Source organism: Mesoplodon densirostris, chromosome 1, assembly GCF_025265405.1.
Source record: "Mesoplodon densirostris isolate mMesDen1 chromosome 1, mMesDen1 primary haplotype, whole genome shotgun sequence".
NCBI lineage: Eukaryota > Metazoa > Chordata > Mammalia > Artiodactyla > Ziphiidae > Mesoplodon > Mesoplodon densirostris.
This window is the reverse complement of record NC_082661.1, coordinates 123,211,093-123,238,932: the sequence shown is the minus strand read 5'-3', so window position 1 is coordinate 123,238,932 and position 27,840 is coordinate 123,211,093. Positions and strand designations below refer to the sequence as shown.

Genomic DNA, 27,840 nt, shown 5'->3' with positions numbered 1-27,840 from the left:
TTTTGTTTTCTTACACTAGCTTATTTTCCTCAGGTTAAATATAAAAGGAGTGTTTTCGTTGCAGCAAAATAGTTATGACTGCATGTTAAATAATTTCAGATGTTTTGTCAATCAGGCTGTTTCAAAGATCACACTCAGGGAAATAAACTATTAATTTTAAGTTTATATTATTACTTGGACTTTAGAATCTGCAGAAGGCCCCCAGTTTTTAGTACAACATAATCTTACCATACAGACTGTGAACGTTTAACAGCAATTCAAATGTAGGCATCATAGCAAGTAATACTTTCCTTTTCCCTTTTGCAATAATCAAATAAGATTTACCTCTAAACAATTTCAAAAATGACTTTATTTTCCACAAGTACACTGATTTTAATCTAGAAATGTAAATATCCCTGGATCAGAAGATTCAGTATCTATATGGGGCTTAACAAATGATTTCCTTCTTTGACACTTATTGAACTGGAATAATCAACAGTCAGCTTCTGTTTGTGACGTGAAGTTCTGAATTCAGAACAGGAGAGTTACAGGAGTGGCAGTGCCCTCAGGTTAGAGTTGAATAGCAATGGGCAGAGCCCCGAATTAAAGATATATTGCTTTTTCGTTGAACAGTAGAGCTAGAGCACAAGATTCCAAGTCATTTGGAATAAATGAGTGATGAGAGTCCTCCTGAGATGCCTAGACTAAGGCACCTACAAGGGAACAATGCAAAAGAAGGAACATAAATTGTGAGTTTTGGGAGAAGTTAAGGGCTGTTAGCATTAAAAGATCAGATAACCCACTCCTGTTGACAAACACACATTACTTTAAAAAAAGGTTCACCATTTTCACTGATAAACAGCAGTTGGTGCAAACTCAATCCATGCAAATTAGGCTTAATAAAAAAATCAGTTCTCATAAAGTAGTAGGTAGATATACAACACTCTGAATTGATATAACCAGAGAATTAAAGCTTGAGAAGTATTAGACAACTTCTCACCCATGAGAGGCAATTATTGCATTTGTTATTCAACAGAAAGTTAAGTGATTAGTATCATTGTGCTCATTAGTCTTTGTAGAAGACAACTTTTTTCCCACAGTTGTTACCCATATTGCAGGAATATATGGAAACACAACAGAAGCACATGAAGTCACATCTAACAGTCTATGCAGAAAGGTGCAAGGCTTTTCTGCATCACATTTTGTCTTTGTATTAAGAATATTCTTTCCTTAGTGGCTCACTAAAACAAGTTAATTTTGTTTTCACCATTAATTTACTCAGAATTATTAGTGAAACAGAAGTTTCACTGTTCTTATTGAACTAAATTAGAGATATATTGCTGTTTTGGCCTGTGATAATTTCAGTTACTCTTTTGAAAAGCACCTTAGTCTTCATTCAACTTGCTTGTACTTGAGAACTTAAAAATTTTTCATAATGAAGTTTGAAAAAACAATTTCTCCTTTATTACTGTCCTGTTGCCAGAATGAGTTTTTGTAGGTTAGTTTAATGTACTCCAGATTGTATTATAACCTATATACATCATTATCAACAATCGTTGTAAGTTGATCAACTTTTTGCTACAATATAATTCAAAACAGGTAGGTATGTGATAACCATACACACTCATCATTGTGCTATGAAAAAAACCCATTTTGTGAACAATTTTAAAGAAAATCACCATTTGCATATCCAGAATTTAATTTCAAACTGAATGGCCTGAAGAACTGCTTCAAACTGCCCCTAAGGTATACTAAACCACACCAGAATGTGACACTACCATAAAACAATTTTAGGAAACTTGGAAGAAATGCATTATGCTTGTGTCAGGTTTTACAACACAGCGGCATATCATGTTTAGTAGCATCTTTTTTGTAATTTGTTTTTTAAGAAAAGTCATTAAGAATTTGCTTTTTCATTCTATTTTTAAATTTGGGAACAAATATTCCTACACTCTGGGCCTCTGTAACCCAGTGTGCAAAGAGAGGTAAAGGCACATACTGCTTCCCTACAGGGTCATCACATCCCACCAATAGCAAATCTCCCTTTATTACAGATATTAGAACTCAACTGCCACATGGGCAAGTCAATCAAGAGGGCTTAGACAACAGCTGGACAAACTTTAATGTGTTTATTTCTACAGTTTGTTTTTATTAAAAGTTTTGTGAAAAAAAGAGTCCTATAAATAGTAAAAAGGGGGAAACAGGAGTGTTCCTTGGCCTGAAGCAAATGGTGTCAATACATTTGTAAACAAGGTAAAGCTCAGCCAATTAAAAGGACAAAAATAAAACTAGTCGCAACACAGCTGTTCATTTCAAGCGGTTGGGAGTGGGAAGTGTTTTGTCCCAAGTTTTGGTGCCCTAAAGTGGCCAGCAGTATAGTTAATTCTCAATTTTCTAGCCTTGATCATCTGTGCCTCTCTCTCTTCCTGCAGAAAACTCACCCTAGATGAAGCAAGCACTGGCTCTCTCCTATTTGAGGGACAGTGTTCTGAGAACACTGCCACCACCAACACAGCTGGAATCATCAGCCCTCTGGAACGTTAGAACTCCTGAGAGAATTTGAAACAGTCATGAACATTTTCCTCTACTTTTGCAGGAAAATGCTGGAAGTAAATATGGGCACAGAATTCAACAGTTGGCTAAGGGTGTTTTACATTCAGTTGTTTGGAAGCATACCGATTCAGCTCCTCTGAATCTTATGGTTAGAAAATACAGAATTACCCTATTACTTCTTAAAGTACACTAAGACAAAAAAAGTCACTTAAGGATGATATAGTTTTTGCATTAAAGGTGAATCTGCAACAAGAAATCTACTCAACTCAGAGATCTGGAGACTCATCGGGAAGCTCTAAGTGACCATTTGTCACTGAGATATGCAGGTGCTTGAATTTCTTAGTAGATGCTGCCAGAGTAACCCAGATGTGGTTACTGGGCAAGGGGAGGATAGAAAATAAATCTTGCCCTCTACATGCATAGTTACGTTTGGGGGTAATCCCCCAACTCTGGAAAAATGGATTTAATTTTCACAACGACTTAATTAGGCCGGACAGCTCACTTTAAATAGTAGCTCATCTCTTTAAACCTAGTTTTTATCAATGACTTGAACTAAAAACAATTCAAACCACTAGGTCATGCAAATTCAGTAAGTTAGAAGTATAACAATAAGGAGTAAAAGGGCATAAGGACGTAAGTGGAAAACAAACCCTATTTACCCAAAGAGGGGGGCGGAGAAAACCACTTAGTGTATTTTGTATAGGACGGGGAACGGAGGAAAAGAAAATTTCATTATGGCTTGAGGATGGAAGCGCTTCAAATAAGACCCCTGCCCCCTCCCCACAAATCAAAACCCCAGTGGCAGTGACAGGGCCAGGAAACAACCTAGCTTCCCCGCCTACTCCGCCCCCCAAACGGTGCCCAGTGGCTGCAGTCCAGTCGCCACGCTTCGCAAGGCTCCCGAAGAAGCGGCTACAGCCCATTCCAGTAGATCCAACGCCCAGGCCTGGGGGAAGGAAGAGAGCCCTTGTGATGGGTCGCGGCCAGCCAAGCCCAGATACGAGTAGGGCATGTCTTCTTCGGCCCACCAATCCCGGGCGCCGGCGACTTCAAGGGAAGACCTTGGGACCTGGATAGGGCTCCCCCTCGCACCAGAAGTCATCGGCCTGCGGGGTCTCCAGGAGCCACACCTCTCGGGGCAGGTCACAGGCCGAGCCGGAGGCCTCCCTGGCCCTGACAGGCTCCAGCACCCGGTAATAGTGGCAGTCCCGGCCGTCGTCGGGGTCGTAGGGCGGGGCCAGGATGTCCAGGAAGGCGGCGGGCCCCTCCACAGCGTCGATCTGGTGCAGGTTGTCCCGGTGCGGCGTGAGGACGCAGGGGCCGCTGGCCGCCGTGTACTCCGCCCGCGAGCGCAGCACACCCGGCCTTACGGCGTCCCGCTCCCCCGGCTGCAGCGGCGGCTCGAACTGCTGCTCTGGTGGCGGGGCCCGCGGCCGTTGCCCGCTGCCCACCTCCAGCTTGTCCATGCAGCTGATGCGCACGGTGCCGTAGAGCACCTTGAGGATGCCGTGCATGCCCGGGTGGTCGTGCAGCGGGATGGAGGTGCCGCTCTTCAGCAGGAACACGCCGAGGCTGAAGCCGTCTGTCTCGCAGATGTGCATATAGGTGACTGGCGGCAGGTTGGGCCTCAGCGGCTGCAGCGTGGCCTTACGCGGGGAGATGTTCAGGTCCTCCGCGCGGACCTGGGTCAGCAGGCTCTTCAGCTTGCTCAGGTTCTCCGGGAAGCCCTGCGACATCGGCGCCTCGGGGCCTGGCGCCTCGCCGCGGTCGGAAGAGCTGCGGCTGCCCCCGCTGCCCCGGAAGGTGAGGCACGCCTGGCGGGCGATCCGTTGGATCAGGGAGGCCATGTTGTCTCGGGGCATGCCCTGCTGTTCCTCTGCGTGCCGAGGCCGGCCCCCTCCGCCCCCAGCTTTCCTCCGCCCCTTGCGGTCCCCGGCGGCCGCCACGGCTTCCCGCAGCCCCCGGCGAGGCAGGAGGCCCCGCAACTAACGGCCAGTCGGGCGCGCGGCACTACAGCCGCCCACCTCAGCGGCCACGCGCCCGCAACGGCCGAGCGCGCCCGCCTCGCGCGCCCTTTGAGCGCGCACGCGCACGGCCCACACCCCGCACTCACGCTCCGGGAGCAGGTACCGGCCGCGCGGACGGTGGTAGGCTTTGCCTTACGCCCGAAGCTCCATTCATGCGGCCCGCACCTACGGCGGTGGTCAGGCGTTCCCGGCGCCTTTCAGAGCATGCTGGGACTTGTAGTCCGGTATTCCTCATGCGCTCTCAGAAAGTTCCCTTTGTCAGCTGGAAAAGGGAAGGATTAGATATGTGTGTCATAAAGCGACCTTTAGTATAGTCCCAAGGTGTTTGCTTGTTTGAAGAAAGGCGAATTGGGTCACCAGAGAAGTAGCCAGTTAACTACAACTCCCGGCATTCCTCAGCAGGTTGGGGTGACGCACTTCCGGCGTCTGGCCTGTGGTGTGGTGGAGGCTCTTGGCAGTCTCAAGGAACCAGGCAAGCGGGTCGTTAACCTTATGGCGCCGCTCGGGCCCGGTCAGCTTTCCAAGGTCGCTTTCCTGTGGCCTTAGCCTTGGGAATGAGGCTGTTGAGTTAACTTTAGCTCCTTGTGGCCGTCCAGGCGGCACTGTCTGCCACAGGGGTTACGGGACCGCGCTTTCGTAATTTCCTAGGTTTCTGAGGAGATGAGAGGGTCGAGACTGTCCCTGGTGAGCACCACAGTTACTCTACCCAGCCGTCCCCAGCTGTTGTTTGCATCAGGGTCTGATGACGCTGCTCTTCTGGTTACAGAGTACGATAGTTTTTTGGTGGAACTTGAGAGGCTATTTGCTGTGGTCAACGATTCTGTATACTAATGGTTATCAAACCTTAGATTGCCCAAGAAGCACTTGGTTAGGGGAGGAGGGGAGCTTTTTAAAAATACAGATGCCTGGTCTTCATCCAGAGATTGGTTCATTACATGATTCTGAGGCATCCTGTGAGAAACCTTGTTGTGGGAGAATCAGGCAAACTCTTGACCTTAACCTTACCCTGAGTTTAAAGTCCTTTTGGATTTCCAAAGCTAAACAAGGGTTTCTTACTCAATTTTGTAATTGGAGTGGTGCGGTAAATTCTCTCCAGTTAAAAAAAGGCATGCTTTTTTAGTGGGCTATGTAACCTATCTAAGGAGCACTCAGTATTTGTCAGGCATTGTGTTAAGTACATTACCTAATGAATATTATACTAATCCTCACAGCAACTCTTAAGAGGTAGGCATTATTATTATTCCCAATTTGCAGATGAGGGAATAAGTTGCAAGATGATAGCGAGTAATTGACAGGGCCTAAGCAGAGCAGAAATAAGTATAGTTTTACCAAAACCGGCAGCTTGAATTGGTGTTAAAAGCACTAAATGTGGAGTTAGGATATTGTTTTTCCAGCCTACTGTGCTACTTCTACTTAAAATTGTCTGTCTTTAGGGCCTCCCTGGTGGCGCAAGTGGTTGAGAGTCCGCCTGCCGATGCAGGGGATACGGGTTCGTGCCCCGGTCTGGGAGGATCCCATATGCCGCGGAGCGGCTGGGCCCGTGAGCCATGGCAAAAAAAAAAAAAAAAAAAAAAAAGTTGTCTGTCTTTAGCAGACTCTACCCTTTTATATTCTCAGTTTATTTACTTGTAGAATCTGGAGTTAGGGTAACAGTTATTCTGAACTATCCTTACTCATCAGAAGACCCTGGGGAGCATTATAAAAATAAAGATTTGGGGGTCAAACCCAAGAGATTCTGATTCGGAAGAACTGATGTGAAGCCCAGAATTTTTATTTTTAAGATGCTCCTTAAGTGATTCGTAATTATCAGCCCAGTTTGAAAACCACTGCTAGATCTGTAAATAGTGAACCCGTTCTTAATATTTGGTGATTTCGATTGAGAGGGTGATTGTTTTAGAAAAGGGCTCTTAAGTTTTACTCGTTTTCAGAGGTTGCCATGCCATTGTTAAGGTACTTAAATGTACTGTCAAAGTTCACGTAATGAAATCCCATGCAATCTTTTTCTAAAGTGAGGAATATTTAAATTAAGAGAAAAAAATGCCCTCTATTCATTTAAAAATCTGGATTTTTATTTATTGATTTTATTTCTATTAAGGTATAATTAGTGGGAGGTGTAGACTCCATAGATCACAGACTTTATTAACACATCTGTTACTTCTTTTTTTTTATTTTTATTTTTTTTTATTTTTTTAATTTTTTTTTTTATTTTACAAATTTAATCAGTTATACATATACATATGTTCCCATATCCCCTCCCTTTTGCGTCTCCCTCCCACCCTCCCATCCCACCCCTCCAGGCAGTCACAAAGAACCGAGCTGATCTCCCTGTGCTATGCGGCTGCTTCCCACTAGCTATCTACCTTATGTTTGGTAGTGTATATATGTCCATGCCGCTCTCTCACTTTGTCACAGCTTACCCTTCCCCCTCCCCATATCCTCAAGTCCATGCTCTAGTAGGTGTGTGTCTTTATTCCTGTCTTACTCCTAGGTTCTTGATGACATTTTTTTTTCTTAAATTCCATATATATGTATCAGCATACAGTATTTGTCTTTCTCTTTCTGACTTACTTCACTCTGTATGACAGACTCTAGGTCCATCCATCTCATTACAAATAGCTCAATTTCATTTCTTTTTATGGCTGAGTAATATTCCATTGTATATATGTGCCACATCTTCTTTACCCATTCATCCGATGATGGACACTTAGGTTGTTTCCATCTCCGGGCTATTGTAAATAGGGCTGCTATGAACATTTTGGTACATGTCTCTTTTTGAATTATGGTTTTCTCAGGGTATATGCCCAGTAGTGGGATTGCTGGGTCATATGGTAGTTGTTACTTCTTAATAGTTGTCCGTACTTATTTAACTGAAGCTCATCTATAAAATGAGATATTAAGATACATGTTTAAAACACTGATGATACCACAGTAGCTGTCTCATAATAGTAGCTATTATTATACTTTCAAAATTGTTAAAAGCTGTAAGGACCAATGAATTTAAATAATATTGAGCAAATATTGAAATGGGATTTGCTTGTCTTGAGAATTAGGTTCAAGGTAGAGATTAAAAAAAAAAAAGATTATTTTTACTGGCTAACTATTCACCTGGTAATACCATCCCTCAGGTCCTTGCTGTTCATTGTTTGGCCTGAGAGTGCAAAGTTTCCTAAGACTGCCTTTATCAGAATCACCTGGGAGTATTTGTTGAAAGTGCAGCTTCTCAGATCATCTCAAAATCTTCATCTGAATCTTTTGCACATTAAAGTTTTTAAGAACTGCTGAGTGTTCATAAGGCATATGGTACTTTTTTTTAGTCCACAGACAGGCTACCTCCATAATTCCTTTTTGAAACTGTCCTTAAGAGCTGCTCTCATGGATGAGATCCATCCTAATGGCTTTTGCCCTTAAGAAGCATTTTACAGTATTTGGCCTTCTGCCCCACTGCAGTAGCATAGGCTGACTGGGTTTCTATTACCAATAACATCCTTCTTTTTATGCTCCTTGTTCTGTTTTCCTTTGTGTTGCAGTAAGCAGAATGAAGACCAAAAGACATTCAGAAAGGAGAACAGACAAAAGAGAAGTGATAGTGAGCAAGTGCTAGAAATACAAGACAGAAACAAGATTTGGGAAAAGTTTGGGACAGATGGAATCTATCATTCGATAAATAGTGAGTATTTATTAGGTACCAGGCATTGTTCTAGGCTTTGAGGATTTGGCAAAGAATATTGGAATTCAAGGAATTTCCGTGTGTGTGTGTGTGTATGTGTGTGTCTGTCTGTGTGTGTGTATTTTGGGGTTGGAGGTTGTTACACAATACAAATAAATGAGCAACATAATTTCAGAGATGAGTTTATAAAGACAAACAGGATGGCAGTGTGATGTGTGTTATTGAGTTGTCAGGTGTGACCAGAAGATAATATTTGGTTCTGAATATTAAGGAGTTAGCTGTGGAAAAATCTGGGGTCAGAGCATCCCAAGACTAGAAAAATAGCCCTAAGGATGTCACACAGAGTATTGGAGACCATGACTTTGACCAGATGTAAAGGAACTTGGTATAATTGGGAACAAGAATGAAGGCTGGTGGGGATAGGTGTGTAGTGACCTTCAGAGTTCCTGGAGGGAGATGAAGTTGGGGAGGTAGGCAAAGGACATATTCCACAGGCCTTATAGGCCCTGATTGGGATGTTACAGGGAGTTGAGGGCCATGGTAGGGAGTTGGATTATAAGTGTTGTAAGAAGCTTTCAGAGAGTACTGGGCAGGAGAATGACTTGATCTGTTTTACACTTTTCAGAGATTGGTGGGGGGGTGGTGGTGATGTAACAGCGTAGAAAGCCCAGTTGAAGGCAGTAATCTAGAGAAAAGAAAACTAGTGTAAAGATTAGCAATCTACTTTGTAGGTGGAGCTGCAGGGCTTGCTGATGAGCTGTTTCTTTGGCAATCTATTTCTTAAAGTATATTCTTTTCGCATATTCTTTTTCATGAGTTGACAGCTATGTGGTGATAGGTAAGACTGATAAAGATTAAATCTCACCTCCTGCCCACATCTAACTATTAAATTTAGGAATGAGGGAAGCACACAGAAGCATGAGTAAAGCTGAGTTTTTTTTAACAGTTGCTTAATTAATCAGTAAGCAAGAAGAATTAGAAGAGCCCCCAGCATGCATGCACACACACACACACACACACACACACACATCTTTTCTTAATTCTGCCTGCTCATTTATATGATCTATTCATTCTTTGGGAACTTGACATATTTTATCTTTCATTCTTCTTCTCCTGGCCCTCTTCTTTATGAGGACTTATTTTCCTTAATTCATGGGATAGATCATCTTCTGACTTTTTCTCAAATCATTTTTCTTTCTTTTTAAAATAATTAATTAATTAATTATTTTTTTGACGCGTTGGGTCTTCGTTGCTGTGCACGGTGAGCGGGGGCTACTGTTCGTTGTGGTGCGCGGGCTTCTCAATGTGGTGGCTTCTCTTGTTGCGGAGCACAGGCTCTAGGTGCATGGGCTTCAGTAGTTGTGGCGCGCAGGCTCTAGAGTGCAGGCTTAGTAGTTGTGGCACACAGACTTAGTTGCTCCGTGGCATGTGGGATCTTCCCGGACCAGGGCTCGAATCCGTGTCCTCTGCACTGGCAAGCGGATTCTTAACCACTGCACCACCAGGGAAGCCCTCAAATCATTTTTCAGAATTCATTTTGTCCATCTCTTTTGATCACGCTTGGACCCAGTCAAAAGAGTACAAAAGTACTGACATTCTCAAATGCTCAGTGTTCCTGACATGCAGTAGGCTAGTAGTTTTTTTTTGTTTGTTTGTTTTTTGCGATATGCGGGCCTCTCACTGTTGGCAGAGCACAGGCTCCGGACGCACAGGCTCAGCGGCCATGGCTCACGGGCCTAGCCACTCCGCGGCATGTGGGATCTTCCCGGACCGGGGCAGGAACCCGTGTCCCCTGCATCGGCAGGCGGACTCTCAACCACTGCGCCACCAGGGAAGCCCTAGGCTAGTAGTTTTTTTAAAGTGGGCAGGAAGGTTTCTTTTTTCCCAGTACCTCTTGCCAACTTACTCCTATATCTGCCTTGTAATTTGCTATAGAACATGATAAAAATTGATAAAAAATTTTCTACTTTTGGACTCAGTTGTACTTATTTATATTTGAAATATTTTGGGTTTCTATTGTAGCTTTCCTTTCAGTTTTTAAGAAATTTAGCATATTTTTTCATCCATTATCATGAATGAATGTCAAGTTGTAAGAAAAAATAAATAGTCGTGAAGGCAGAAGAACTAGTTCTAGGCATGGCAAACATCCGTATTTTCTTTCATCTCATTTATCTAAAATTATTGCAGCGTAACTCTTCTTAGCTCTGTCCATCTCCACTGAGGTCTTATAAAGTAATTCTGCTTCACTCTACTCTGATTTAACTTTGCGTGATTATCTGAAATCAGATCACTTTGGTATATGGGCTGTTCTGTTAAGTATGCCAGGCCCAGTAGTTTACAGTGTTCAGGTTAGACTAGGTGTTCACGTTGCACCAAAAAATTGCAGAGGTTGTTTTGTGTGATATAGCTTTGTTTTCTGTGTGGTTCTACATACTGATGAATGTAGGGTTGGGATGGAGAAGGACTTAAACTAACTCCTTTTTCTCTTCCTTGCCAGTGTCTTTTTTCAGGCAATGAGAGGCAAGGGAGAAAGAAATTAAAAATTGGGAGCATGCAGAGAGAGGTTGACGGGGAAGCAAAAAAAGGTGTGGCTTTTGCAGGTCAATAATGTAGAAAAGGTTTTGCGATGCTCAGTGTGAAACATAGCCAAAGGCCAGGAGTCACCATTTTTGGAGGTGATTGAACACTCCCGTTACCAGTTTGATATTAGAGAGGTTTTCCTCTTCTCCTTTAAGTAGTGCAATTATTATAAGACCCAAAATAGTTCTGAACTGTAAATTAAATCTAAACACCCTTTACTTCTCTTAATTAACTTTTCCCCCCAATTTCATGCCTCTTGTTTTTCTTTCCCTTTTTTTTTCCCTTTAAGAAGACATGAGGTATCTCCACCTCCTCCGCTTCCCCATCTGTCCTTTTCCTCTTGGCTGAAAGAGAGATTTTTTTTTACTTTATATTTATTTTAATTAATGGATTTGAATCGCAAGTAGTGAAACAGTTGATGTTCATCTTCAAGAGGCAGTGAAAGGGAAAGTCATCCTCTTTAACTTGGCAGAAAAGAACTGGATGTTCATTGCTGGTGCTTACCTGAAAAATGGCTGAGAAAGGGGCAGAGGAGGGTTCCAGAATTCTGTGTCCTTGCAAGGAACAGGCACCATAGCCCAGAAACAAGGGAAGTGGGAAAACTCTTGAGAATGAAATCATACTTTCTTGGGAAATGCCTTTCCCAAGGGATGCTTAGTAAATATTGCTTGATGATTTATGGTCCATTGATTTAGTATCAAATTCCCTAGGAACAAAATATCAGGGTGCAATTCAACTGCTTGAACACTCTGATTAATAAAATTCACCATAAGTTTATCATCTTCTTTTCAGTTGGGCAAGGCGAACAATAACTTTTATAAAAAATCTGCTCCCTTGAGTGTTCACCTTAGAATATGTCTTGAGACATTTGACTGACTTGAAATAAATAGGGACAGTATTACGTGTGTTTCTTTGGAGGACTAGAATGCTACTAACCAAAGCCTTTTGAAAATAAGCAAACAAACCAAAAACCTTGTCCAACTAGATGCTCTGTTACAGCATTTAGAGGAAGCCTGAGAAATGACGGTACAATTTGAAAGTGGAAAGCAGGAATCAAGGAAGAAAGAACAATAGACTGGCAGGATACCAGTTCTACTCCTGGTTCTAGCAACCCAGTGTGTGACTTTGGGTAAGTCATTTCACTTCTTGGAGCCTTGGTTCCCTTATTTATAAAATGAATAATTTAGTCTAGATGATTTACTACTTTTCTTCCAGCTTAAAAAAAAACTTATGAATCAAAAATATTATATAAAATTAAGTAGTATAATTTCATCCTGTGAAATACTGCAGAGCATCACAAAAGACACTTTTTTTTTTTTTTTGCGGTATGCGGGCCTCTCACCGTTGTGGCCTCCCCCGTTGCGGAGCACAGGCTCCGGACGCGCAGGCTCCGGACGCGCAGGCTCAGCGGCCATGGCTCACGGGCCCAGCCGCTCCGCGGCATATGGGATCCTCCCAGACCGGGGCACGAACCCGTATCCCCTGCATCGGCAGGCGGACTCTCAACCACTTGCGCCACCAGGGAGGCCCAAAAGACACTTTTTAAAATGTATTTTTAAAAACAGCATGTGGGGCCTCCCTGGTGGCGCAGTGGTTAAGAGTCCGCCTGCCGATGCAGGGGATACGGGTTCGTGCCCCGGTCTGGGAGGATCCCATATGCCGCGGAGCGGCTGGGCCCGTGAGCCATGGCCTCTGGGCCTGCGCATCCGGAGCCTGTGCTCCGCAACGGGAGAGGCCACAACAGTGAGAGGCCCACATACCGCAAAAAGAAAAAAAAAAAAAAAAAAAAAAAAAAACAGCATGTGACGAGAATACTCAGTAACATGCATAGAGTGATACCTGATTTCTCCTTTGTGTCGTGTGTTGTCTACCTAAAGTAGATTATCTTGACATTTCCTGAATATAAATTATTGAATAAAATGAGCAAGAGCTCTTGTTTAAAATAAGGTTTACCGTTATTGTTAAGTTTCCATAGTATTTTTTAAGGAAAACTTTTTTTTTTCATTCTAAGCATATATTATGCAACAAGAGTGCCGTGTATTGCTACCGGGAAAAGCAAAACATGCCTTGAGTTAACTACTCATTTCAACCAGACCTGCTGAGGTAATTGACAACCAACATATAGCTCTAGAAATTCCTCTAAGGTAGCAGAGCTTTAGTTTAATTAGGTAATTAGCTGTGGTCAGCCTATAATGAATGCACAAGCAATTAACAATGAATTTGGGCTGCTAAAACCTATTTTTCCTCTTTTGTGTCCTTTTGCTTTCATTAACAACTGTAACTACTGAACAATTTATCTCTTCACACTAACAATCAACTTTATTATCATCAAACTCTTTGCAAGCGATAAAGCAATGAGACCTGAGGTTGGTTGCACAACATTAAGTGATTATGTTAAGTAATGCCACTTATTTGCCTAGCCATCCTGCTGTTATATTATGTCAGACAAATAGAGCTTTTAAAAGAAGTGCAACTACTTGATTTTGATGATTGCTTTATTTGTCAAACCCAAGCAACTAGTAAGAGATGTACCTTAATTTAGAGTTCTTTCTCGTTGGCTTTCAGCAAACTCGAATAAAAAGAAACAGTTCCATAAATCTACCAAAAACAAAACCCTCAAAAAACACCTTTTTTTTTTGTGTGTGTGTGTATATGGCTTGAAGAGTCTTATGTTTGGAAGGGCTTGAGATAGAATTCAGTAAATGAAAGCCTTCACTTGGCCATCTTTTCCTGTTTGGGGACAGTTTTTAGTCTCATGGATGGTAGAAGGAATCATTATGGTTTTCCTCACATTCCTCCACTGTAAGTCTTTCCCATCCAAATGGCAGAAAGGAAAAGGAAGAAGAGAGGGGAGTGACAAAGGGATGAGAGGGAGCTTTCTGATGTGGGAGAGCAGAAGTTACCAAAGAGCTGGAGGTCATGTTCTGAAGGCTTACTGAGTGTTAATGTCAAGAAGACATTTCTGTTGTTCTGGTTCTGGGCATATAAACTGAAACACTTCATTATATTTCAGTCAGAAATGGGTTCTGAAAAACGGACATTTTAAGTTTCTATGGGCACATTGTACATCTACAAAGAAATATGATCTGTCATAATTAGAAACCAATCTGATTCCGTTAGAATTTATAGAGTCCCTAATATACAGAGTGTTCTTATAAAGATGCTGTTCTGCTTATTAATAATCTAAAAAGATTTGGGGGAGTTAAACCCAATGTTAGAAAATTAGCTAGCCAGTTAATAGCAGTTTAGGAATTAATTGAAGAAATATATTGCTTACTATTTAAGCAGAATTAAAAATGTATAAACAGAATTTTTCTTCTGATTGGAATATGAACATTGGCTTATAATTTCTTATCTTGAAGCGTCCCATCTGGCTGGTCTTAGAAATATTTTTTCCCCCGGCAATAACTAGCAATTAGAGTTTCAGAAATGCCAATTTTAATCAAAACTCTCATTTCCAAAACAGAAAAACTTTTGTGAACTATATAAAGACTCTTCGTTTTATTCCATTGACTGTTTTGAAAAAGTAATTTAAATAATTCAGAGCCAGAATTAAGATGTTCCAGAAATGCTTAGAAAATAGTGCAAATCCTTCCAATTATGGTCATTTTTAGTCTTACCATGGGTGCAGTAATTTCACTGGCATTAATGTTTTTAATCATTTAAATATCAACTTTATAGGAGTTAAATCATGTAAAAGCAGGGTTTCTCAACTTCGACATCATTGACATTTTGGATTGACTAATTCTTTGTTGTGGGAGCTGTCCTGTGCATTGTAGGATGCTTAGAAACATCCCTGGCCTCTACCCTCTAGATGACAGTAGCACCAATTGCCCCCGACTTCACCCCATTGTGATAACCATATATATCTCCAGATATTGGCTGGGGGGCAAAATTACCCCTGGTTGATAATCAATAACATAGAATAAGACCGTGGCAACTTCTTTCTTTAGAGGTATTTCAATATTTAAAAAATTAAGTGTGTTGAATTTGGATGTCTAGGTAGTCTTTAGTCAGTGAGGTCTTAATAGAGGTAGAACAAATGAATCAGAGCTTTGCTGACCTCCAGTTTGGAGTGGTTTTGGGGAGCACTGGAAGAACACTCCTGCTCCCAAATTCCTCTTGACTTTCCCTAATGGCTTGCTCTAGGGTTGGAAGTTTGCATTCTTAGAAATTTGTTCTTTCTGTCAAAATGCAAATATTCCTGAGAGGAGCATCCCTTTACACTAAAACTGAAAGTTTAGTTTTTAGCTAAATACTAGCATGTTATTAACATATACCTACTTTTTTACTTATGACAAGGTCCTTCAGGAAAAGGACCCAGAAGAAGATTACCTGGGGAATTGAGAGTTAGTGGGTGAATGGGAAGCAAACATCATGTGTGGGGAAAGGAATGATTAAAGGGAGGTGGAAAACACTAAAAAAAGATCTTCTAGACCACATTTTTAGTGGGTCAGCCTGAGTTGCTTTTGCCATGTTTCAGTGTTTGTTTTTTTCCTACTACTCCCTGTATCTTTAAATTCCATTCTTTTTTTTTTTTTTAAGCAGCAAAGACTCTGTAGTAAAGTATTGTAAAGTATTGTGTTGGCCAAAATGTTCGTTTGGGCTTTTCGTAAGATGTTATGGAAAAATACGAACAAACTTTTTGGCCAACCCAATAGTTGTTTTTTTGTACTTTCTTTGCCCCTCTGTGCTGGGTATCCCAGGTTAATTTTTATTATTATTATTATTTTTTATTTTATTTATTTTTTTTTTTCTTTTTGCGGTATGCGGGCCTCTCACTGTTGTGGCCTCTCCCGTTGCGGAGCACAGGCTCCGGATGCGCAGGCCCAGCGGCCATGGCTCACGGGCCCAGCCGCTCCGCGGCACATGGGATCCTCCCAGACCGGGGCACGAACCCGTATCCCCTGCATCGGCAGGCGGACTCTCAACCACTGCGCCACCAGGGAGGCCCCCAGGTTAATTTTTAAAAGTTGTGAGTAAATCTGAAAGTCTAGAGAAACGTTGACTAGATTACCTGACATTTAAACCTATCATCCACGCTGATGGAAGAGGTGTGAATGATGTCGAGCCTGCTTTTCCTCCGTTGTTGTCTGGCATTGTTGCCAGTCAGTGATGGGCAGTTTCAGACCTATAAGAGGGCTTCCTGGACCTTCTAGCATCACTCAGTGGGTACCATAAGGGATGGCACTGCTTGTGGAACTCACAACCCCTCATAAGTAGATGCTCAGGCTATATTCAATTTAAAAAACTTGCTGAAGATTAAAATAATGGTCCATTAAAAGGAACTGTCTAAAACATAGGAGACATGGAGATCTGATGGCAAGCATGCTGAAGACTGTTCCAGGACATTTTCATAAATGCCTTAGTAGCTTCCACACTGAGTTTCCATGTAGTTACAGGATTTCAGTTACTCAGGGTGGGTTTTTGTCTGGTTGACTTTTTTTTTTTTTTTAATGGAATTACTGTTTCATGGCACTCACACCAAGACCAAACCTTTAAGTATAGGTTCTGTTTATTTTTCTTTTTTCTATCCAGTGTCACTTGCCTTTTCATTTCCTGATTTCTTCCTAAGATGAGGGAGCCAAAATACATCACAGATCACAGCTAGATTTAGACAACAGGCATCTCCTTCACAGGGACCTTCGCAGAGTCTGATTTATTTATGACCATTTCACTGCTCACTATGTAAAGTTATGGACTCCTTGACTAGTTACTGATCTTATACCTTCTAGTGGTTAACCCAACCTGTATTCAAAAGTCCAGTTGAACATCAAAGTAAAATAAAATATTTTTTCTTGTTTGTTTCACCAGTTCTTGCTATAGTTTAACATTCTGCATTGACCTTACTATTTTTTTTAGGTTCTTTGCCTCAAACTGGACTAAATGGCTCCTCTTTTTTAGTTTTGACTTACACATATTATATAAGCAGTTGTCTTAATATTATACCTGACTGATAAATTTCACACATCCCTTTCAGCATAATTTTTCCAATTTAGTATTATGTTTTTACCTTTATTCTCTCAACTCAGATTTTCCCACAAGCTTTCACATGAAGATGGTGTTTTATTATTGATAATAGTAACAGTAGTACACTAATACTGATGGCCATATGTGTTCACCTTTTAATAATTTGCTTTAGCCTTTTTTCTTCTTAAAAATGTAGGAATCTATGAAAATGATCCAAATCCTGCTTTCAAATATTGAGTTTCCTTGTTCCCCTTAAGGTTGTTGTTATTTTAACAATATCAGACAGACATATGCTTTTCCAATTCTAATAGATATACATTACTTCACAGAGTGGTACTTACAGATAAGGTAAAAACACTGAATAGAAGTTTAAATTGTTCCAAAGAAATAGTAACTAGGAAAACAATCTTTAATGATTTTTGAATTCACATTATCTTTACTTAAATTACCTTTTGTTCTTTATTGTTAGCTACCCTGGCCCTTATTTATTCAGACAGACATTTGTAACCAACCACCAATAAAAAAAGGTGAATAGAAATCATAGACTGAATATGAAAACTGCTGATCTAAACTAAGTAAACCCATTTTAGTCATGTCCAGGACAGTCAGAATCATGCTATACTGTTCTTAGATTATATTTCTCTCAACATACACAGTGTGTATTACAGGAATTATCTGGTGGCATCAACAGAACAGTCATGAAATACCATAAACCAGAACAAGTGGTCTCTTACTATCTTGAAACTCCATAGATTTTGCAGCAATTCCCTAAACGATATTACTGATAGAAAGTACTTTACTTAATAAATTGTTGACCAAAAAAACTTCCTACAAACATTTTAGAAGACATCTCTGGATGGATATATTTGTTTTAAAATTTTGCAGGAATGAACCTGCACCATTTAGTTCCTAGAAGAACTCCTGCTTCGGGCTGTGCGTCTTACTGGGGTTGATGAATATGGTCACCAAACTTATAAGAGGTAAAGTGACAGAAGCCCACTCCGCCACCCACCTCTCCTCGGCTCAGGCAGACAGTGGGGATCCAAGATGGTGCTCCCTGGGCCATTTCCTCACTATTGTGGGCAGGGATGGGAGAGGGAATTCATGTATTGGATTACACATTTCTTGAGGACAAAGACTACATCTAATTAACATATTTTTAGCAGAATCCAGGATAATGCCACGAATATCTTAACATGTGTTAGTGACTGAGAGGCTTATTCCTTTTGCACTCTTTCAAGCAGGCACATTCTGGAATATACTCCTGGAAGAGACGGTAATTGGGGAATGTTCTGGGGAAATGAGGATAGCACTGCAGCGGGAAAGAAAATCTGGTGCAGAGATACTGATTTAATGTATAATATGCCCAAGTGATGGAAGGATGGATTCTGAATGGCTTTCCTCTTTCTATTAAAAAAGGGTGGGGGGCAGATAAATAATCTGATGGCACTGTCACTCCCCTCCTCTCCTTTCCCTGGTAAGGGGTGTGCCTTAGGAAGCACATCTGACCCTGGACGTAGACACTAAGAAGAGAGCATCTTGCCCCATGTGTGTTACTGCCTACGGGATGAGCTTTACCCGAGGCCTGGAAAGGGTCCTAGGAGGAGATTGCCTCTGCCTCACATCTTCTGCTGGTCCTTTGGGTTCCACAGGTAAGCCAGGCGCTTTCCTGGGCCCCTCTACTGGTTAGTCAGGTGGTCTGGGAAGGCTGATCTGGAATGGCCAGCAGTGGATGCTGAGGGAATTGAGCCCAGTCATGACAACTTTGATTCCCTGAGAGATTTTGAACTAGAGGGAATTATCTACTTAATTCTTATTCTACCTTTAAAAGAGAGTTAGGTGAAGTGCCAAAAAGTGTCACCATGGAAATAAGCGCATTAATCACCGTGGAGACCTCAGAAACTCTCAGGTTTCAGTTATCACACATCTTCAGAGCTGGGTGCGATTTGGGAAGATAAGCACCCTGGGACTGCTTTTGGTACGAGAAAGCAGTCTGGGGACAAACTGCCTGACAATTCTCCTTCAGTGTTCTGCAAATGAACTTGGTTGTGCTGTAAATGTGGTCTGTTCCCCGCTTTCCACCTTCCCTCTACTCAGTGCTCTCCTTACACACACCCAGAAATGCTCACTTTATCTCACTCTTGGCTCAGTATTTGGCACATTTCTTCTGGAAACCCTCTTCTTGTTTTGGTTTTGGTGCCGATATTCTCTCCTGACCTTGAGTCTTTGCTCCTTCTGGATCCCCTTCATGCTTCCTCTCCTCTGCTCAGCCCTTAAATGGTGCTGTTTAGTCCAGAGGGCCTTTCTTGCCCTCTCCTGTTCTTTACCTCTTCCTCCTTAACCTAATGTGGTTAATCTTTTTTCCTCCCATCACATTTCAGTGTTCCGTAAACTCCAATTCCTATGCATGGATCCCCCCTGATTTTTGAAACGAATCCCTATAAGAATATAATTGCTAAGTCATTCCTCCAGCTTTCATTAAAAAACTGTTTTGTGAAAGTATTGTACTAAACTCTGTGGAGAGAGAGTAGGGGGCATACATTTCTGCTGGTGTGGAGATTATAATCTACCTTGAAACAGGACACAGAGGGGCTAGAATGAGAACAGAAACAGGCTATGGGGATTTGTGTAGCATCATTACATATTAATAAAGACAAGTAGAGGCTCACAAAATACTTGGAAGTCAACCCTAAGCAAGATGTGTTAGAAGAAGCTTTTCTGAGGCTGTGCAGCTTAACCTCCACTAAAGAATTGGGAGCAACTTGATAGAAAGGAGAGAGCAGAGGACTCCAGTGGAAAAACATGATGCAAAGGCTCAGCCCGTATTCTCCCACTTGTGTTTCTACAGAAGAGTCACACGTTTTTCTGTTGGCCTAGTGTGCATTGTGTAGCCCATAGAGGCACAGTCTGGGTTACTTAATGGCATTCTCTCCAATCTCCTGGTAATCCTGCCTGAACTTTCCCACCAGAGCGTCTCCTCTGTTATGGCCTCTCCCTTGATACGGTCAACAGTCTGTGTTCTCTCCCTCTCAGACATTTGTTCTCCTGCTCGGGAAAGCCCACAGCTACGCACTGCAGCTGAAAGCCAGGGACAGGCTGCAAGTCCCTAGTCGACACATTTTAATTTTAAACGTGCAAAACGGACTTTAGGTAATGGTGCAGATTTTTGCTCTAAAGCTAAAACAAAGAGAATTTAATTCTTAAATGAACAGGATTAGTGAAAATAAATTTTCCATTTAGCCATAATCCCACTGTACAACTTAGTCTATGGTGAAGAATGTAGGAAGCCTGGTGGATGCAACTATTTTGGCCCTTTGGGATCTGGCTTCTAATTATTTAATTCACAAAGTACACGTCATACTGCAATGTTTATTTTGTCTGAGAAGAAAAATCTTTTTGGTATTTCTTACTGGTTGTGGAATTTTCACATTTTAGCACATGACTTGTAGCATGTTAAAATTGCATTGGTACAGCAAGAAATGCTGTTTGTGGAGATAATAGATTTTTGTAGCACCAGTCTTCTTGGTACTTCTGGATGTAGGATTTGGAACTCTGCTTAGATTTCAGCAGGGGTGAGGGGAGAGGTTAAAGAGGAATCATTTCACACAATGAAGGTGGTGAAAGAGATGCTCAGGGAGCAAACAAAAGGGCCTTGTAGACTTTTAAAAGTTACTGATTTTACTCTTACCAAGTTGCTTTTGAAATAAAGAGGCAGTCCTTGTGTATAGCAGCTCCCTGGGGGTCAGAAGAAAAATGAAGTAATGGTGTATTTGTCAGAAACAGTAATAGAGAATTTTGTTTTATGATTCTGATTCATAGTCTGGTAGTTCATGCTTTCTAATAATAGCTTATACTTAGAAATTTTGTTCTTTAAATTGCTTAGATAATCTCAATGACAACAGGGTTTCTCATTTACATGCTTCATTTACCTGGTATTTATTGGGGAATGGAGTTATCACAAGAAAATTTGCTAGAAAATCCATTCAAAACAAAAAACCTATTAGTTCTGAGTTACTAGAAACTCAGAACTTTCCACCATTGACTTGGTTGTTCTTTCATTCAGCGAATGTGTATTAAACACCCTCTCCATGCATTAGGTACATGTCTATGGGTGAGTGATATAATAGTGACAAGACAGGCAAGATTCCTGTTTGCATGGAACTTACTCTAAAAGAGGGGAATAAACCATAGAAAGAAAACAAAGGAACAAGATAATTTCAAAATGCCCCAAGTACTGGGATAAAAATAACATAGTGAATGTAACTGGATGACTACTTTAGTCTGGAAACAAAGCTACTTGCTGAATGTAGCATTTGAGCTGGCCCTAAAAGACAAGAAGGATATAGATCCAGTTAAGATCTGGGTAAACATTCCAGGAAGAGGTTTTAAGGCAGGAATAAGCTTGGTAGCTTGAATAAACTAGTTTTTGGGGCATGCTAATTTTTAGGGTATACTAAAGATAATTTTTTAATTATCTTAATAATAGGAGATAATTCATACCTCCTATCCTTTAGATCCTCTCTTTTCCTGGTAGTATTCTTTTTTCTGTTGATTATCTCAGTGGGTCATCCCCAGAGAACCCTCCATCCCTTTGGTGGTATAGCCTAGGAAGAACCAGAGCAGATAGGCAAATTTGTTGTTATTTCTCCACTTACACACACATTACAAATAGGGATGGGGCAGCAAAGAGGAGGCTGTGGGCTCATAGGGTGCTAACCTGTATGGACCCCACTTCTTCCTCCTTGCCTGGATTTTAAAGTTCAGCACCCAGATGTGGATCCAGATGCTTGGGATTAACATCTTCCACCTCCTCTCTCCTCCATCTCCACATGCCAAAGTGAACTCATTCTGGTTCTTTGTCCCAAGTTGTTAACGGTTAAGATGAGTAGACCCATGCAAACTGTTTGTTTCATTATATCATGCACTTAGACTATGAGTAGATATAGCCTTGACTAGGTATAGACTTTCTCCTAGATTTTTCTTTTCCTCTGGTTTATTAAAGGTTGCTGTTACTATGAAAACATTTTAAAAGAACCTGGATGACTTGAGGAGTATCACATTTTAATCCATGGAAAGTGAGCAAATTTATTCCAAAATTCACTGGCATATTCCAGTGAAGGTTAGTGGATCAAAGGTATTCAAAACTTTGTCCAAGATCTTCGGTATGTGGTAAACATTTAGGCATTGCCCACAACTAATATTTCTTCAGTATTTTAGAAAAGCAATCAGTTTTTCTGCTTGGTTCAGATGCTAATGTGTAATCCAGTTGTAATGTTCATACCCTGGACCTGACTCTTTTGATGGTGCTGCCAGAATATTAGACAGTTGATAAAAGAACAGATAAGTCAAGGAAGTGTGTATGAGTGAGTCAGTGAAGATAAATAATCTTTTATTGTGAAAATAGTATCTAGTCACTATTTCACAACTGAAAGTCTCCCTCTCTTTCACACCCACTAGTCAAGCTTCTCTTCTATTTAATATTCAACATAAAATAGTTCAGCTCTCTGGGGGCCCTGGGACTTCCCCAGTGCCACAGGTTGTGATGTGTCTTTTCACACATCTAGGCTGGGGAAACCCCACACTGGGCAAAGAGCCAATTTTAGACCCAGCAGCTCATTAAGAAGATTCAGAATCTAAGGAACCACAGAGAGACAATTATAGGAAGGAGACATATATAGGGAAATAATACCTAAAGCTGACAGTCTGACCAAGTTAACAATCATCTCAAATCTTAGAAAAAAAACAGACTTACAGACGGACAGAACAAACTTATGGTTACCACGGGGAAGGGTTGGGGAAAGGGATAGTTAGGAAGTTTGGGATTGACATGTACACAATGCTATATTTAAAATGGATAACCAACAGGGAACTCTGCTCAATATTATATAACAACCGAAATGGGAAAAGAATTTGAAAAAGAAAAAATACATGTATATGTATAACTGAAAAAAAAAAAAAAAACAACCAACCAATCAACCAAACAAGCAAAATATCTTAGAGGCAGGGGGATCAGTGAATGAGGCAGTATGGAAATTGGGTAAAGATGTTAGTTCACATATGTGGAAGGGAATTGTATGAGTAACAATTTTGGGGAGGAGATAAGGTCATTTATTTTATTTTTTATATAATACATAACTTTTAAGTGTAGTCATCATGATGTATGTTAGGTATTTAGAACTTACTCATCTTTTTTTTTGAATTTTATTATATTTATTTTTTTATACAGCAGGTTCTTATTAGTCATCAATTTTATACACATCAGTGTATACATGTCAATCCCAATCTCCCAATTCATCACACCCCCACCCCCCACCGCTTTCCCCCCTTGGTGTCCATGTCTTTGTGCTCTACATCTGTGTCTCAATTTCTGCCCTGCAAACTGGTTCATCTGTACCATTTTTCTAGGTTCCACATATATGCGTTAATATACGATATTTGTTTTTCTCTTTCTGACTTACTTCACTCTGTATGACAGTCTCTAGATCCGTCCACGTCTCAGCAAATGACCCAATTTCGTTCCTTTTTATGGCTGAGTAATATTCCATTGTATATATGTACCAAAACTTCTTTATCCATTCGTCTGTCGATGGGCATTTAGGTTGCTTCCATGTCCTGGCTATTGTAAACAGTACTGCAGTGAACATTGGGGTGCATGTGTCTTTTTGAATTATGGTTTTCTCTGGGTATATGCCTAGTAGTGGGATTGCTGGGTCATATGGTAATTCTATTTTTAGTTCTTTAAGGAACCTCCATACTGTTCTCCATAGTGGCTGTATCAATTTACATTCCCACCAACAGTACAAGAGGCTTCCCTTTTCTTGACACCCTCTCCAGCATTTGTTGTTTGTAGATTTTCTGATGATGCCCATTGTAACTGGTGTGAGGTGATACCTCATTGTAGTTTTGATATGCATTTCTCTAATAATTAGTGATGTTAAGCAGCTTTTCACGTGCTTCTTGGCCATCTGTATGTCTTCTTTGGAGAAATGTCTATTTAGGTCTTCTGCCCATTTTGGGATTGGGTTGTTTGTTTTTTTAATATTGAGCTGCCTGAACTGTTTATGTATTTTGGAGATTAATCCTTTGTCAGTTGCTTCATTTGCAAATATTTTCTCCCATTCTGAGGGTTGTCTTTTTGTCTTGTTTATGGTTTCCTTTGCTGTGCAAAAGCTTTTCAGTTTCATTAGGTCCCATTTGTTTATTTTTGTTTTTATTTCCATTACTCTAGGAGGTGGACCAAAAAAGATCTTGCTGTGATTTATGTCAAAGAGTGTTCTTCCTGTGTTTTCCTCTAAGAGTTTTATAGTGTCCGGTCTTACATTTAGGTCTCTAATCCATTTTTTTTTTTTTTAAAGGGCTTTTTCTAGAAAAGGATGCCTAGGGAAAGGAGGCTTTTTTTTTTTTTTTTAAGATGATGTTGTGGGTAGGAGTTTATTAATTTATTTTATTTATTTTTGCTGTGTTGGGTCTTCATTTCTGTGTGAGGGCTTTCTCTAGTTGTGGCAAGTGGGGCCCACTCTTCATCGTGGTGCGCAGGTCTCTCACTATCGCGGCCTCTCCTGTTGCGGAGCACAGGCTCCAGATGCGCAGGCTCAGTAGTTGTGGCTCACGGGCCTAGTTGCTCTGCGGCATGTGGGATCCTCCCAGACCAGGGCTCGAACCCGTGTCCCCTGCATCGGCAGGCGAACTCTCAACCACTGCGTCACCAGGGAAGCCCTCTAATCCATTTTGAGTTTATTTTTGTGTATGGTGTTAGGGAGTGTTCTCATTTCATTCTTTTACATGTAGCTGTCCAGTTATCCAGCACCACTTAACTGAAGAGACTGTCTTTTCTCCATCGTATATCCTTGCCTCCTTTGTCATAGATTAGTTGACCATAGGTGTGTGGGTTCATCTCTGAGCTTTCTGTTCCACTGATCGATATTTCTGTTTTTGTGCCAGTACCATATTGTCCTGATTACTGTAGCTTTGTAGTATAGTCTGAATTCAGGGAGTCTGATTCTTCCAGCTCTGCTTTTTTCCCTCAGGACTACTTTACTATTCGGGGTCTTTTGTGTCTCCATACAAATTTTAAGATTTTTTGTTCTAGCTCTGTAAAAAATGTCATTGGTAATTTGATAGGGATTGCATTGAATCTGTAGATTGCTTTGTGTAGTATAGTCATTTTCACAATATTGATTCTTCCAATCCAAGAACATGATATATCTCTCCATCTGTTGGTATCATCTTTAATTTCTTTCATCAGTGTCTTATAGTTTTCTGCATACAGGTGTTTTGTCTCCCTAGGTAGGTTTATTCCTAGGTATTTTATTCTTTTTGTTGCAATGGTAAATGAGAGTGTTTCCTTAATTTCTCTTTCAGGTTTTTCATATTTAGTATATACAAATGCAAGAGATTTCTGTGCAGTAATTTTGTATCCTGCTACTTTACCAAATTCATTGATTAGCTCTAGTACTTTTCTGGTGGCATCTTTAGGATTCTCTATGTATACTATCATGTCATCTGCAGACAGTGACAGTTCTACTTCTTTTCCAATTTGTATTCCTTTTATTTCTTTTTCTTCTCTGATTACCATGGCTAGGACTTCCAAAACTATGTTGAATAATAGTTGTGAGAGTGGACATTCTTATCTTGTTCCTGATCTTAGAGGAAATGCTTTCAGTTTTTCACCATTGAGAATGATGTTTGCTGTGGGGTTGTCGTATATGGCCTTTATTATGTTGAGCTAGGTTCCCTCTATGCCCACTTTCTGGAGAGTTTTTATCATAAATGGGCGTTGAATTTTGTCAAAAGCTTTTTCTGCATCTATTGAGATGATCATATGGTTTTTCTTCAATTTGTTAATATGGTGTATCACATTGATTGATTTGCATATATTGAAGAATCCTTGCATCCCTGGGATAAATCCCACTTGATCATGGTGTATGATCCTTTTAATGTGTTGTTGGATTCTGTTTGCTAGTATTTTGTTGAGGATTTTTGCATCTATATTCATCAGTGATATTGGTCTGTAATTTTCTTTTTTTGTTGTATCTTCGTCTGGTTTTGGTATCAGGGTGATGGTGGCCTCTTAGAATGAGTTTGGGAGTGTTCCTTCCTCTGCAGTATTTTGGAAGAGTTTGAGAAGGATGGGTGTTAGCTCTTCTCTGAATGTTTGATAGAATTCACCTGTGAAGCTATGTGGTCCTAGACTTCTGTTTGTTGGAAGATTTTAAATCACAGTTTCGATTTCATTCCTTATGATTGGTCTGTTCATATTTTCTGTTTCTTCCTGGTTCAGTCTTGGAAGGTTATACCTTTCTAAGAATTTGTCTATTTCTTCCAGGTTGTCCATTTTATTGGCATAGAGTTGCTTGTATTAGTCTCTTAGGATGCTTTGTATTTCTGTGGTGTCTGTTGTAACTTCTCCTTTTTCATTTCTAATTTTATGGATTTGAGTCGTCTCCCTCTTTTTCTTGATGAGTCTGGCTAATGGTTTATCAATTTTGTTTATCTTCTCAAAGAACCAGCTTTTATTTTTATTGATCTTTGCTATTGTTTTCTTTGTTTCTATTTCATTTATTTCTGCTCTTATCTTTATGATTTCTTTCCTTCTGCTAACTTTGGGTTTTGTTTGTCCTTCTTACTCTAGTTCCTTTAGGTGTAAGGTTAGATTGTTTCCTTGAGATTTTTCTTGTTTCTTGAGGTAAGCTTGTATAGCTATAAACTTCCCTCTTAGAGAACTGGTTTTGCTGCATCCCATAGGTTTTGGATCATCGTGTTTTCTTTTGTTTTTTAAATAAATTTATTTAATTTATTTTTGGCTGAGTTGTGCCCGTGTTACTGCACATGGGCCTTCCCTACCTGCAACGAGTGGGGGGCTACTCTCCGCTGTGGTGCCTGGGCTTCCCACCGCGGCGGCCTCCCCTACCATGGAGCACGGGCTCTACACATGCAGGCTTCATTTGTTGTGGCTCGTGGGCTCCAGAGCGGATCAGCAGTAGTTGTGGTGCATGGGCTCAGCTGCTCCACCACATGTGGTATCCTCCCCGACCAGGGCCCAAACCCACGGCCCCTGCATCGGCAGACGGACTCCCAGCCACTGCACCATCACGGAAGCCCCGTCATGTTTTCTTGTAATTTGTCTCTAGGTATTTTTTGATTTCCTCTTTGATTTCTCCAGTGATCTCTTGGTTATTTAGTAACGTATTGTTTAGCCTCCATGTGTTTTGTGTTTTTTATTATGTTTTTTTCACTGTAATTGATTTCTCATCTCATAGCATGTGGTCAGAAAAGATGCTTGATATGATTTCAATTTTCTTAAATTTACTGAGGCTTGATTTGTAACCCAAGATGTGATCTATCCTGGAGAATATTCCGTGCGCACTTGAGAAGAAAGTGTAATCTGCTGTTTTTAGATGGAATGTCCTATAAATATCAATGAAATCTATCTGGTCTATTGTGTCATTTAAAGCTAATGTTTCCTTATTAATTTTCTGTTTGGATGATCTGTCCATTGGTGTAAGTGAGGTGTTCAAGTCCCTCACTATTATTGTGTTACTGTCGATTTCCTCTCTTATAGCTGTTAGCAGTTGCCTTATGTATTGAGGTGCTCCTATGTTGGGTGCATATATATTTATAATTGTTATACCTTCTTCTTGGATTGATCCCTTGATCATTATGTAGTGTCCTTCCTTGTCTCTTGTAACATTCTTTATTTTAAAGTCTATTTTATCTGTTATGAGGATTGCTACTCCAGCTTCCTTTTGATTTCCATTTGCATGGAATATCTTTTTCCATCCCCTCACTTTCAGTCTGTATGTGTCCCTAGGTCTGAAGTGGGTCTCTTGTAGACAGCATAAATATGGGTCTTATTTCTGTATCCATTCAGCAAGCCTGTGAGTTTTGGTTGGAGCATTTAATCCATTCACATTTAAGGTAATTATTGATGTGAATGTTCCTGTGACCATTTTCTTCACTGTTTTGGGTTTGTTTCTGTAGGTCCTTTTCTTCTCCTGTGTTTCCCACTTAGAGAAGTTCCTTTAGCATTTGTTGTAGAGCTGGTTTGGTGGTGCTGAATTCTCT

General features: G+C 40.8%; 1 protein-coding gene and 1 long non-coding RNA gene across 2 annotated transcripts in view; one reads left to right on the top strand and one right to left on the bottom strand.

Annotated features, from left to right (window-relative positions):
* Positions 1-319: 319 nt before the first annotated feature.
* Positions 320-4,850, bottom strand: ADO (2-aminoethanethiol dioxygenase). Its single transcript, XM_060108879.1, has one exon. It carries the CDS (start codon positions 4,392-4,394, stop codon positions 3,582-3,584), a length of 813 nt encoding a protein of 270 aa, XP_059964862.1. The 5' UTR covers positions 4,395-4,850; the 3' UTR covers positions 320-3,581.
* A 190-nt stretch (positions 4,851-5,040) lies between these two features.
* LOC132484177 (uncharacterized) overlaps positions 5,041-27,840 on the top strand; it is a 219,692-nt gene continuing 196,892 nt past the window's right edge. The window contains exons 1-3 of the long non-coding RNA XR_009531163.1: positions 5,041-5,243; positions 8,087-8,226; positions 11,806-11,935. This is a non-coding gene — a long non-coding RNA (uncharacterized LOC132484177). The remainder of the gene's footprint in view (positions 5,244-8,086; positions 8,227-11,805; positions 11,936-27,840) is intronic.